This window comes from Pseudophryne corroboree, chromosome 9 (assembly GCF_028390025.1).
Source record: "Pseudophryne corroboree isolate aPseCor3 chromosome 9, aPseCor3.hap2, whole genome shotgun sequence".
In the NCBI taxonomy this organism is placed as follows: Eukaryota; Metazoa; Chordata; class Amphibia; order Anura; family Myobatrachidae; genus Pseudophryne; species Pseudophryne corroboree.
Window position 1 is genome coordinate 20,363,840 of NC_086452.1, and position 11,585 is coordinate 20,375,424.

General features: G+C 45.5%; 1 protein-coding gene across 1 annotated transcript in view; it reads left to right on the plus strand.

Annotated features, from left to right (window-relative positions):
• Window positions 1–11,585, plus strand: part of USP33 (ubiquitin specific peptidase 33) — a 63,077-nt gene that overhangs the window by 33,189 nt on the left and 18,303 nt on the right. The window contains exons 7-13 of the mRNA XM_063939590.1: window positions 1,761–1,830; window positions 3,208–3,321; window positions 3,563–3,641; window positions 4,492–4,906; window positions 4,993–5,121; window positions 5,255–5,317; window positions 6,112–6,336. Coding sequence (XP_063795660.1) covers window positions 1,761–1,830; window positions 3,208–3,321; window positions 3,563–3,641; window positions 4,492–4,906; window positions 4,993–5,121; window positions 5,255–5,317; window positions 6,112–6,336 — 1,095 coding nt within the window. The remainder of the gene's footprint in view (window positions 1–1,760; window positions 1,831–3,207; window positions 3,322–3,562; window positions 3,642–4,491; window positions 4,907–4,992; window positions 5,122–5,254; window positions 5,318–6,111; window positions 6,337–11,585) is intronic.

An 11,585-nucleotide genomic window follows, 5' to 3' on the forward strand; every position in this document is an offset into this window, starting at 1 on the left:
TGCCATGGGCAACGTCTATACTTGTCGTCTTTAGAAGGTTTGACGCATCTCCCCCCTCTGTCACATAGAAACAGGAAAAGCTGTTTTTGTGCTTGGCTGCCCTTTCCCTGGCCTCAGTTATTTCCTTGTGTGCGCCAGCCAAACCTTTACTAGTGTGTCTGACACAGCAGCGGCGCAGAACGGCGCGCGCGCCTGGCAGTCAGATCTGCGTCCCCTGGGTTATATAAATATTCCAGGTGGCAGTCATTTCTCATTGATTGCTGCAGTATTACAGATTATCTAGACCTGTTGGTTATATTGATGCTGTATATGCATGGTTGAGAGCTCCTCCCACCAGGCATTTACACTTTCATTATTCATTATTATATAAAATGACCTATATCTCGTGTGTTATAGAACTTAATATTTCTTTCTCTTGAAATGCAAATTTAACGCTGTTTGTACAATGCAGCAGCGATTGCAGTGGCCTCACCGTGTATGTTCTCCAGGTCGGCAGGCCATAATTCCTGCTTGGGATAATTAAGTTCCCATGCGCGCCATTACTGATAGATCTATGATGACACAGATCGAACAGTAACTGCTACTGTACTTACTAATTCGCCAAAATCCGGCGACCGTTTCATAAAACCAAAGTTCCCAGGCTGCTGATGCGGTGTAGAGGGAGGAGGAGCTCGAACTTTTTGCGGGTAAATTTAGAGTGTTGAGGGTTCTAATCCCTGCATTCTATACTCTAAATGAGGGAATGGAGGAGGATGGGTTTTGACAAATTGATGGCCAATAACTCCCACAGGTCCCTCCCAGATTAAAAAAAAAAAAAAAAAAAAGTAAAGTTAATTTTTGTCAGCTTTTTCCCAGATAAATGAATGCAAGATAAAAATATATTTTATCTCTAATAGACTCTAGTCTATACCACTCCGCACAATAAGCCAGACCAGTGCATTTCTCCGGCAGGGTCCACAGGTTATCCACAGGATAACATTGGGATATGAGGTAGCGACAGCGGATTGGCACCAAACGATCAAAGCTTTTGGCCTCCCAGCCCTCTGTTGGCAGATGCAATCCTATGCAAACGCTACCACCTTGCTCCCCAAGCCCACAGGCTGTTCGTAAACAATGGGGTAAATTTACTAAGGTAGGAGATTTTTAGAACTAGTGATGTTGCCCATGGCAACCAGTCAGATTCTACTTACCATTTATCTAGCTGCTTCTAGCAGATAATAGATATAATCTGATTGGTTGCTATGGGCAACATCACCAGTTCTAAAAAATCTCCCACTTTAGTAAATTTACCCCAATGTAGTGAAAAACAACCAATATATTTATTATGTAAATTGGTTTTTGCTGAGTAACCTGCTGTGTATTGCCAGATATGGTACAGTACATTTTTGAAGTTGATCATGTTAAGACTGGCTGTCACTGTTCTGTTGATTGTAAATGGTGTTTCAATGTTTTTGTCTTTAACCGGAGGTTCCAAAACTCAAGTCACCCTAGCAGTCCAGGTTTTAAGGATAGCCATGCTGGTTCACAGGTGACTTAATTGGTTCCTCAGTCAATTTGATTTACCCATTTGTGCTTAACCATGGATATCCTTAAACCCTGGACTGTTAGGTTCACAAACTCTGTCCTCAAGACACCCTTTGTTAAATGATTAAACAGGAGCAGTTAAAAGAAGTGTGTATTTATGGTAAACTACCCAGGTTTAATTGGCTCGTGTCAAGTTTTACTTTTATTGACCATGTCTTTGTATTATTCATGAACAGGGCTAACGGGACTTAAAAATATTGGAAATACGTGTTATATGAACGCGGCTCTACAAGCGTTATCCAACTGGTAAGCCTGATAACCTTCACTGAATGTAGCCAGAGAACCGGTATCTTTCCTACATATAGTATTGCGTCTTATGCGTCTGCAACATTCAATCTTCTAGTACGGTTTTCCCAGGCCCATGTGATATTTAAATTAAAGGGGGATATTCAATTGCCCGCTATTGTACTTTTTGCGACTCGCACAGAAAGTTGCTATCCATTTGCAAATGTGCTAAAACGGGATTTGTGCGATAATTCTTGCCGGCAAAACCATTGAACAGTGTATGTGAAAATGGGGAAATCTGCCTGTACCCCCCAAAAAGTCTAAATAATATAGGATGACGGCATAGAAGTGTGTTAGTGGTCATAATAAAAGTATTTATGATTCTTAAACTGGGTCAAATGGCTGCTGTTATACGCATTTTTTTTAAAAGTGAAAAAATAATAAAAAGCAAGTGTTTTAAGCACAATAAGTGCTGAAATTAAATTAGGGGTACATACAAATGTGTAGTATATATTTAGGTCATTTTAAGACACTTAAAAAAAATAATAATTCCAAAAACAAAATGATTACTCCCACCTGCAAGCCTAAAAACACTTGTCCCATTCATAAAGTACCCCAATATACCTGTCCCATACCTTGTACCCCAATTTCCATCATTTTGCACTTTTTTACCCCCAAAGATGACATGTCATTATTGGCCAATTAAAAATAATAAGAAACTAATCGGTGCCTAATTAGTCATTCAGGGGGGTATACCAGGGGTTCCTAACCAATTTCCGACATTTTTACCTTTGAAAATGGGGATTTTCCACAACTTTTCACCTGTTTAGAGATGGTGAACATAAATTTGCGATAAAACTTGTGGACAATGGGGGTAATTCTGAGTTGATCGCAGCAGCAAGTTTGTTAGCAATTGGGCAAAACCATGTCCACTGCAGGGGGGGGCAGATATAAAATGTGCAGAGTGAGTTAGATTTGGGTGGGTTATATTGTTTCTGTGCAGGGTAAATACTGGCTGCTTTATTTTTACACTGCAATTTAGATTTCAGTTTGAATACATCCCACCCAAATCTAACTCTCTCTGCACATGTTACATCTGCCCCCCTGCAGTGCACATGGTTTTGCCCAACTGCTAACAAATCTGCTGCTGCGATCAACTCAGAATTAGACCCAATAATTTATCAAATCGTGGCAAAGTGATGAAGCTTGGAGAGATAAAGTACTAACCAATCAGCTCTTAAATGTCATGTTACATGCTGTGCTGATTGGTAGCTATGAGCAGCTTCTCCAGTTTATCTCTCTCCAAGACTTGATGCATTTCCCCATGAATCCTGAGAAGAATTGAGAAGTGAAGATAACGTTTCCGCAGATTGTGACTGTTGGTCGTTCTCTTCACAGTCCTCCCCTCACGCATTTCTTCCTGGACTGCGGTGGCCTGGCGCGTACCGACAAGAAGCCCGCTCTCTGCAAAAGCTACCAGAAGCTGATGACTGAAATCTGGCACAAGACCAGGTATATCAAATGTCCGCATCCAGACACAATAATAATACATGTACACCCTCAGGTCAGCGCTACACCCCCGTATTCTCCACTATGTGTCTCTGTCTCTTTGTGAAATATGTTGCAAAGGTAAATTATGTTTTTGTTCTAAAATGCCTAACTCCAGTCCAGAACTCCAAACCTCTAATGCAACTAGACAATGAAGTAACCGAGCCCTTTCCTGGTCTCTTGTGCTTCTCCCTGTCCTTCCCAGGCCTGGTTCTGTTGTACCTACTAATTTGTTCCAAGGCATAAAGGCAGTAAACCCAACGTTCCGGGGCTATTCCCAACAGGTAAGTCACTCTGCAAACAGCGGCTTGTCTATGGCTGTATCACACAAGTCCATATTGTTTCCTACCCAGAACTGCGAACGGAGAGATGTTGCAGCGTATCACACGTATCCTCTTCACACGGTAGTCTATCTTCTTTCTTGGGCATAGAATCCTCGCTTTTTACAGACACGGGGCCTGAGCGCTATGCAAGTGCAATTACAGATACCGGCAAACGGCGCATGTTCCATACAATGGAAAGTGGCGACTTCGCTTGCGTCGTACCAGGCATACGCACAGTGAAATTGGGGTTCCTGGGCTGCGACCTTGCAGACCACCCCACGTTTCATGGGCGATGGGACGTCTGTTTCATATGGATCTTTTCGCCCAACATGGGATGGGTTAAGGCCCAATTACTATTGATGATGACTGCAGTTGTGGGCGGGCCGACCAGCTGCATGCAGACGTTTTAGCATAAGGAAGTAAGCAGATGGAAAACAATGGGTGGGAAGAGCCTACAACGTGCAGGGGCACGGATATTCGGTATACGCCGGGCAGCCTATCGCATTACCATAAGGATGTAAGTAGGCTTCCGTGACCATACGTAAAAGAGATATGTAAGACGACGGCCCACAATTTGAAGTTATGGTCAACGAGTCGCAATCATGTTCCGAACTACTAGATTGGAGCCGCTCGATCACTGTTTCACACATTCAGGCCGGTAATATCCGTCCATTGGCAGGAGGCTGCTGTAGCCCACTCCCATTTCCTTGAACCATAGTAGGGGGGGGGGGGGGGGGGGGGGGGGGAAGCTTAGCGGTTACAAAGGAGGTGATTGACCGCAAAGTTAATTTCTGCCTGACTGACTTTGCAGGACGCTCAGGAATTCCTGCGTTGTTTGATGGACATATTGCACGAAGAGCTTAAGGAGCAAGTCATTGAGACAGAAGAGTACCCACAGCCAGGCATGCTAGAGGAGATCATGGAGGAGGACCGGAACCTTTCAGACAGTGACTTTCAGTCATGCGAGTCAGGGTCCAGTAGTGATCACGCTGAAAGTGAAAGTCGGAAATTGTCAGAGGAACTCTCAGAATCCACCATGCTAATCCAAGAGGACCAGAAAGATCAGGAGCCTCTGAAGGCCTGGCAGAAGGAGAAGATGATCTCCAGCCACTTGAGTCAGAACAATTGCCTGCAGGATCTGGAGAAGAACCTGGAGAAATTGGTGGAGGAGGGCGATTTTAGCTCTCAAGGAACCGTGAAGGTTCAGATACAGAGCCGGATGTCAGGTAAAGTGTTGCCAGTAAATCGGCACAGTTTTATTGCAGTGTGTAGATGGGAAAGGTTGCCAAGTTTTGAGTGTCTTGTGTTGTAGACTATGCCACAGAAGTCAACATGAGTGACCTGTCTGCTTCTCAAACACCCTTACTTAGTGATGGCTCAACGGCCCACCTGTCCAGCAGCCCACCCAAACCTGGAGCACTTTGGACAACTCACAAAAAAGGTATTGGGGAATTTCCGCACACAGTGCAGTGTAATTCTCATATGTGGTAGACGTGTCAGAGCTGGTGGAATAATGAGATGTACCTTGTTAGCCAATGCATGCCTTTCATCCTGGGCTCCGGCCTTACCTCCAGATTCCTTGCCTCTAGGAAGCAGACAGCCCATCCGTGGCACCAGAGTCTGGACTGCATCAACCGGTGTGTATATATTTCCCAGGCACAGTAGTCTGTATTGTTGTGCTGTTGCAGGGACTTTTGTTCCAGGTTCCCCTGTGATGGCAATGTAATGTAACAGCATTGACGCGGGCACGTGGCTGGCATGTCATAGGTGGATGGGTACAGGACTGGCACGTCATAGGTGGATGGGTAGAGAACTGGCAGGTACTAGGTGGATGATCACGGGACAGATGAGTGCGGGTTTAAATGTAATATGGAAATCATTTTAAATACTTGGTTTAGGGCAAGGTGCCATACCACCAGCACTTTATATAGCGACAACCCCCCAATACCACCTTCTTGGGAACTTCAGTGTTTCTGTGTCAGAAAGAACAAATGCTTAGTATGTATGTGTTGCATTATTTATCTATTTATTTATTAACCGTTTCTTATATAGTGCCGCATATTCCACATTAGACTGGAGCAGCCATAGTCCCTGCCCAATCAGCTGACCTCTATATTAGACAACCACAGAGCTCCGGAGCTGGATCTCGCAGTCAGGGTCGGGCAGAAGTGGTCTTTATGCTGGACTCCTGTGCTTTGTGCTTATAAGTAGACACATTAAGGGGGTGATCCCATTGTTTCAGCTACCTGTAGATCCCATCTAAAGTGATGGGAGCTTTTCTATTGGTTGCGTGACCAGTCCTGCACTGGTTTGCGCCGGCGGCATTCTCGCGTACAGTGCACAGGAATAGCTGCGTAGCTCAATTGCATTCGTATTGTAGTCATGGATACACATATATATGTGATATGAACATTTACCTTCTTTCTCCTAGTTCCAACCGTATGTCTCCCTAAGAAGAAGAGGCACAAGAAGCATCGCAGTGTGATATCAGACGTGTTTGACGGCACCATTCTAAGCTCCGTACAGTGTCTTACATGTGATAGAGTAAGTAATCACCCCGCCAGCTGTGCTGTACGGTATTCAGGGGAAGCTTGTTCATGTAGTGCAGTCAGTGGCCGCCAAGCTTCTCAAAGCGCTTTCAGCCTGGGTCTTCTTTAATACGCTCCTTGAAACTTTTGACAATAATGTTTTGTTGTTTTGGATGTTACAAGATAATCAAAGGTTGTCATTCAGAATATACCCACTCTTCTAATAAAAAAAATTATAATAATAAAAAAATAAAATATATGTATATTGTAACAGGAGACTTGCTAGAATGTGCTGTGTTACAAAAATCCACCAACGACCGACTCCAGGCTTGTGCAAAAACAACAAATACCTTTTATTCAGGTAGCTCAAAAACAAAGATATACATAAAAGAGAGATCACTGTCTTCAGTATAAACTACCAGGGAGGTTAGGCCCTGCCTCACTCCCTCTTACTAAATAAGGAACCCTTCAGGTCCCGGCATCTTGACACTAGTGGCCCAGCCCTCCGGATCCCACTGTCCCAAGCAGACCTATCACCTGGACACTAACTGCCTTCAGGAGCCCTGACTCATGGGAGAGACTCTGCTTTAAACCCAGCAGCCAGGTGCTGACTGATGAAGCAGCTTCTTGTGCTAAGAAGCCTATAAGACCTGGTCTGGGCCAAATGGATGGGAACCCGGTACACACACACACACACACACACACACTCACACACTCACACACTCGCTCTCTCGTACTAAAGTGCACCTGTCACCTACATGTTGTATTATGTGGCTGAACCAATGTTCAGTGGAATTACTGATTTCACAGAGGGCTGCCTCCGCTTTGTGTGAGTGACTGTTGACGTGAGCTCTGATTGGGCCGGCTTTGATAAATCTGCTATGTTGAAGAGTCGCCTAACCTAGGGTAGCGTCCGGTCTTCCCTGAGAGCAGTGCCTGCCGACTAGGGAGGTTAATTCTGGGCTTTTTTTTCAATCCCGGGTATATGTATTGAAAAAAGCTTGTGGGCTGTGGACGGTGAGGTGCGGTCGGCGTGGGCGGCTGGCATCAGACTGCACCGTGTGACCTCTGACATCATGTCACGCTGCACAGTATGCACTGGCGGAGGGAGCCGGGCAGCGTCTGTGCCTCATGAGGACGCTCAACACTGCCCGGCATTAAAAAAAACAATGGGGCAGGTAAATCCCACAATCCTTGGGATTGAATCCTGACTGTTTTTTGGCCTAAATCCTGGGATCCAGATGATCCCGGGATTGGCCTCCCTACTGCCGACGCTGTATCTCTACCATGCCACAGGTAAGTAGGGTGCAATTTTTTTTAATTTTTATTGGGAATGATTAGTGCCCGTTATTCCGCCTCCAAGAAATTTCCATTTTTGGGTGAAAACACACAGGATCCGCAAAAACGTGTTTTCTCTTTCATCCACTAGGGGACACTGGAGTCCTATACAGTAGGGGTGTGAAGCTTGCAACCGGAGGTGTGGCACAATCTAAAAATTAGCATTGTCTGCACAGCCGGCTCCTCCCCCTTCACATCCCTCCTCCCTCGGTTTGAAAAATTGTGCTGGAGGTACAGCACGTGGAGCATCATAGCTCCTGACTAAAATCTAAAACAAGTGTGCTGCATCCACCTAATAAAAGGGAGACAAAGCCTGATAATACTGAGAGACAAAGATCCCTTTTGAAGGGACCTGCATCTCTCACAGGAGATCCTCTTTCAACAAGACTGTGAGTACTGGTTGCTATAAAATAGAAAGAAATGCTACGTCTCCCTAATGAAAAGGAGGACAAAGCCTGATATTATGTGAGAAGATCCCTTTTGAAGGGATCTGCATCTTTCTACAGGAGACAAATAGCTTTAGGTTTTTTATTATTTTCCTACAGGGCTTTATTAGAAAGACTCCCTCTGCTCTTACTAACATGACAGGCGCCACTATAGTTAATACCTAAACAGATCCCCACAGCGGCGCGCGGGCCAGCGGTCACAGTGTGGGGCGGGCCGGTATCCCCTGTCAGCAGGCGCCGCAACGGGACTTGGGGAGAGCGGTCCCGGCGCGCGCCCACCAGCAGAGACCAGAGCGGTGAGGTAGTGCCGTGCGGCTGAGGAGATCCCTCAGCCGCGTGTGAAGGCGGCCAGCGGGGATCGGGAGCGCACAGTAGAGAGTGCGCTCAGTGACAGAATAGGAGGGAGCGTGGCCATTAGCACCAGGGCTCCTTTTTACATAGCAGCGCATTATATTACAGCCATGAAGTGTCCATGATATTTCAGGGGCGGCCATCTTAGTGTTTCCAGACAGGCGCATGGATGAGCCCTCCCCCTCTTAGATGAGAATTTTTAGTGTGGTGACAGCTCCCTCTGCTGGGGAAACTTAGATATCAGAGGGATTTTTATTTTAGTAAAAGACTCCCTCTGCTGGTGAAATTTATATAAGTACTATGAGGATCTCCTGATAATTGATTATTTATATTTTCAAAGGAATTCTATTGCAAAGATCCTAAAGAAAATACGGGGAAGCGAGTGAATACCAACTTTACCATCGTAACTGACTTACAGTTGGATGTATGAGGTTTGCAAGTTGGCTGGTGTTAAAAATAATTTTTTATTTAAAATTTTTTTTTCTTTCTTTCTCTTTCTATTCCATTTAAGAGACTGAAAAGTAACCAGCCAGGCAATCCGATACTTTTAGCTTCCGCCATCTGTCCGTCTTTCTCTTCCTAGTTTAAAGGGTGAAAGCGCTGCAATATAGTCTGGTACGGGGTTTAGTCAACATGTCTAAGGCATCAACCAAGACCTCCAAGACCTATTACGTTTGCAGGTGTGCGATTCCTGCTTAGACAAGGACGCTCCACCTGGGAGCAGTGCTCCGTCTAGGTCATGGGGAAAAAAAACAAAAAAAACCTTGCAGATAGAATCTCCAAGGAGATGGCAGAATCACGCAAGCAGCAATCAAAATGGGCTGCTGGAAATAGGTGGATCCAGTGTACCTTTAATCCCATCACCCGTTTCGGTCTTTCTGTTCCCATTATAAAGGGGGAAAGCACGGTGGAGCGCTCTATGGGGTGCGGCTTCAAAAGTCAAAAGCACTTACCAAGAACACTAGAACTTATTATGTATACAAACTGTAATAAGATGAGCGTTAGTTTGGGCGACCCCCGGGTATGCGTTCCCTGTTTAGTTAAGGGCGCCCAACTCGGGAGCAAGGCTCCGCCAAGATCATGGGAGCAAGCCCTGACAAATATTTCAAAGGAAATGTCAGAATCCCGCAGCAGTCAGTAAGGGCTGAGGGATTCTCCAAGACCATGGAGGAATTTCTAATTTAAATTAATCCCTCCTGCGCAAGCATTAAGCAAGGTGAGCAAGGCGGTTAATAGAATCCTTCCCATCTTACACGATGGAGGAAGAGGGTCTTATTATAGATGAAAAGGCGAGATAATTAAGTCTGCCTTAGATCAGGAGTTTTATGGTGATCCTATGCTTCAAGAAGTAAGGAGTTAAGGAACCAGAGAGTTTTCCATTTATTCGTATGTCTATGCCTCAAACTCTCCAGACTGATAAACGTTTAAACACACAGCGGGGCGCTTAGGAAGCGGGGAGAAGACAATGTCCCCTATGCCTAGCGTGAACACCTTAAAGGATATGTCATGTCGCGAAGGTAGACGCTGCATTAAAATCTATTTTTATAGCAGCACTTTGTTGCATGGGCTGGGCGTAAGAAAATAGCCTGGAGGAAAATTTTCAGCGGAGCATATTCGAGAATCAGCGACTTATATGTGCCAGGCTTTAAAGGACGCTAGTAAAATAGCGTCCCGCATCTCGGTTTCGCCCATTTCGGCTAGAGGAATTTTATGGCTCAGAGAAGGGTGAGTGGACTCCTATCCCAAGAATAGAGACTATTACATTTGGGGGTTAGATGTTATTGGTCCTGAGTTAGACAAGTGGATTTCGCAGACAACTGCAGTGAAATCTACCTTTCTACCTACTTCTTACTCGAGAGGTAGAGGTCGTTCACAGTCGACACAGAAGGCAGGACAAACCTGCTGACAAAGCCGTGGCATGACAGTCTCCCTGCTCACCTGGGGTCCCCCTTGGTGGGCGCAGAGTTGGAAGGTTTTCGGGACGCCTGGGCCAAAACCTCACCAGACGTTTAGGTCAAGGATACAGTTTCAATAACGTCCACACGGTCCGTTTCTTTACAGCTTGAGGTCCTAGGTGCCCGTTGCGAGCAGGAGCATTACAGACAGCCAATTCAAAGACTCCTGCATACAAGGGGTTATGTCACCAGTCCCGGATTCTTAAAGAGGAACAGGATTTTATTCAAATCTTTTGGTAGTGCAAAATACCTTCATATCCCGATTTGGACCCCCCGCCATGCTTACTTAAGGTTGCACGGGTGAAGGATCACTACCAATTCAGGGCCCTGAATCTTTACAAAGATCATACCAATAATGGTGACAGGATTGAGACAGTTAGTGGTCACGATCATACCTTATCTAGACGATCTACTGATCAAGGCCTCATCTCAGGAACAGCTGATAAAGAATGCTCAAACATCTCATCAATTTTTCATTCAACATGGGTGGATTGTGAACTTCCAAACAATCCAACCTCATGCCAACTGCACACGGTACAATTGAGAGTATTCCTACCAAACAAGATCCAGGACCCACAGAGGTTAGTGGCTCAGGTACTAAAGACACAGACGGTTTCTCTACACCTCTGTAGGCAACTTCTAGGGAAGATAGTGGCATCGTTTGAAGCTATCCAATACGGCAGACTTCATTCCCGACCATTCCAGATGAACCGCATTGCTCAGAAGAGCAGGTTCGCACTGGCTTCTACATCGAAGAATCCGACTTCCACTACGCATACGAACCTCCTTGATTTGGTGGTCGTTGCACAAGAATCTCGCAGCAGGCAAAGAGATTCGGCATTTGGGATTGGAGGATCCGGACAACGGATGCCAGTCTCAGAGGTTGGGGTGCCGTCCTGGAGGAACAAATTCCTCACGGTTTGCAGATTCAGGATGGACTAAATCCAGTCAGCTATTGCAGGTTTGGAACAAGGAGAGTTCATGGTATCCATGGACATAAAGGTTGCAGGTTACAGGAGAGCAGCCTACCCATAAACATTCTCGAACTGAAAGCAGTTTACAATGCGCTTTTCATAGCCGATGACCTAGTCATGGGTCAACACTAAAAGATACAGCCGGACAACGTCACGACGACGGCTTACATAAACCGTCAAGGAGGAACAAACAGCAGGATGGCGTTAAGGGTAGCCACAAAGCTCTTGTTGTGGGCAGAAAGGCGAAACATCATCCTCTCGGCAGTGTTCATTCCAGGTGTGGAGAACTGGGAAGCAGATTATCTCAGTCGCC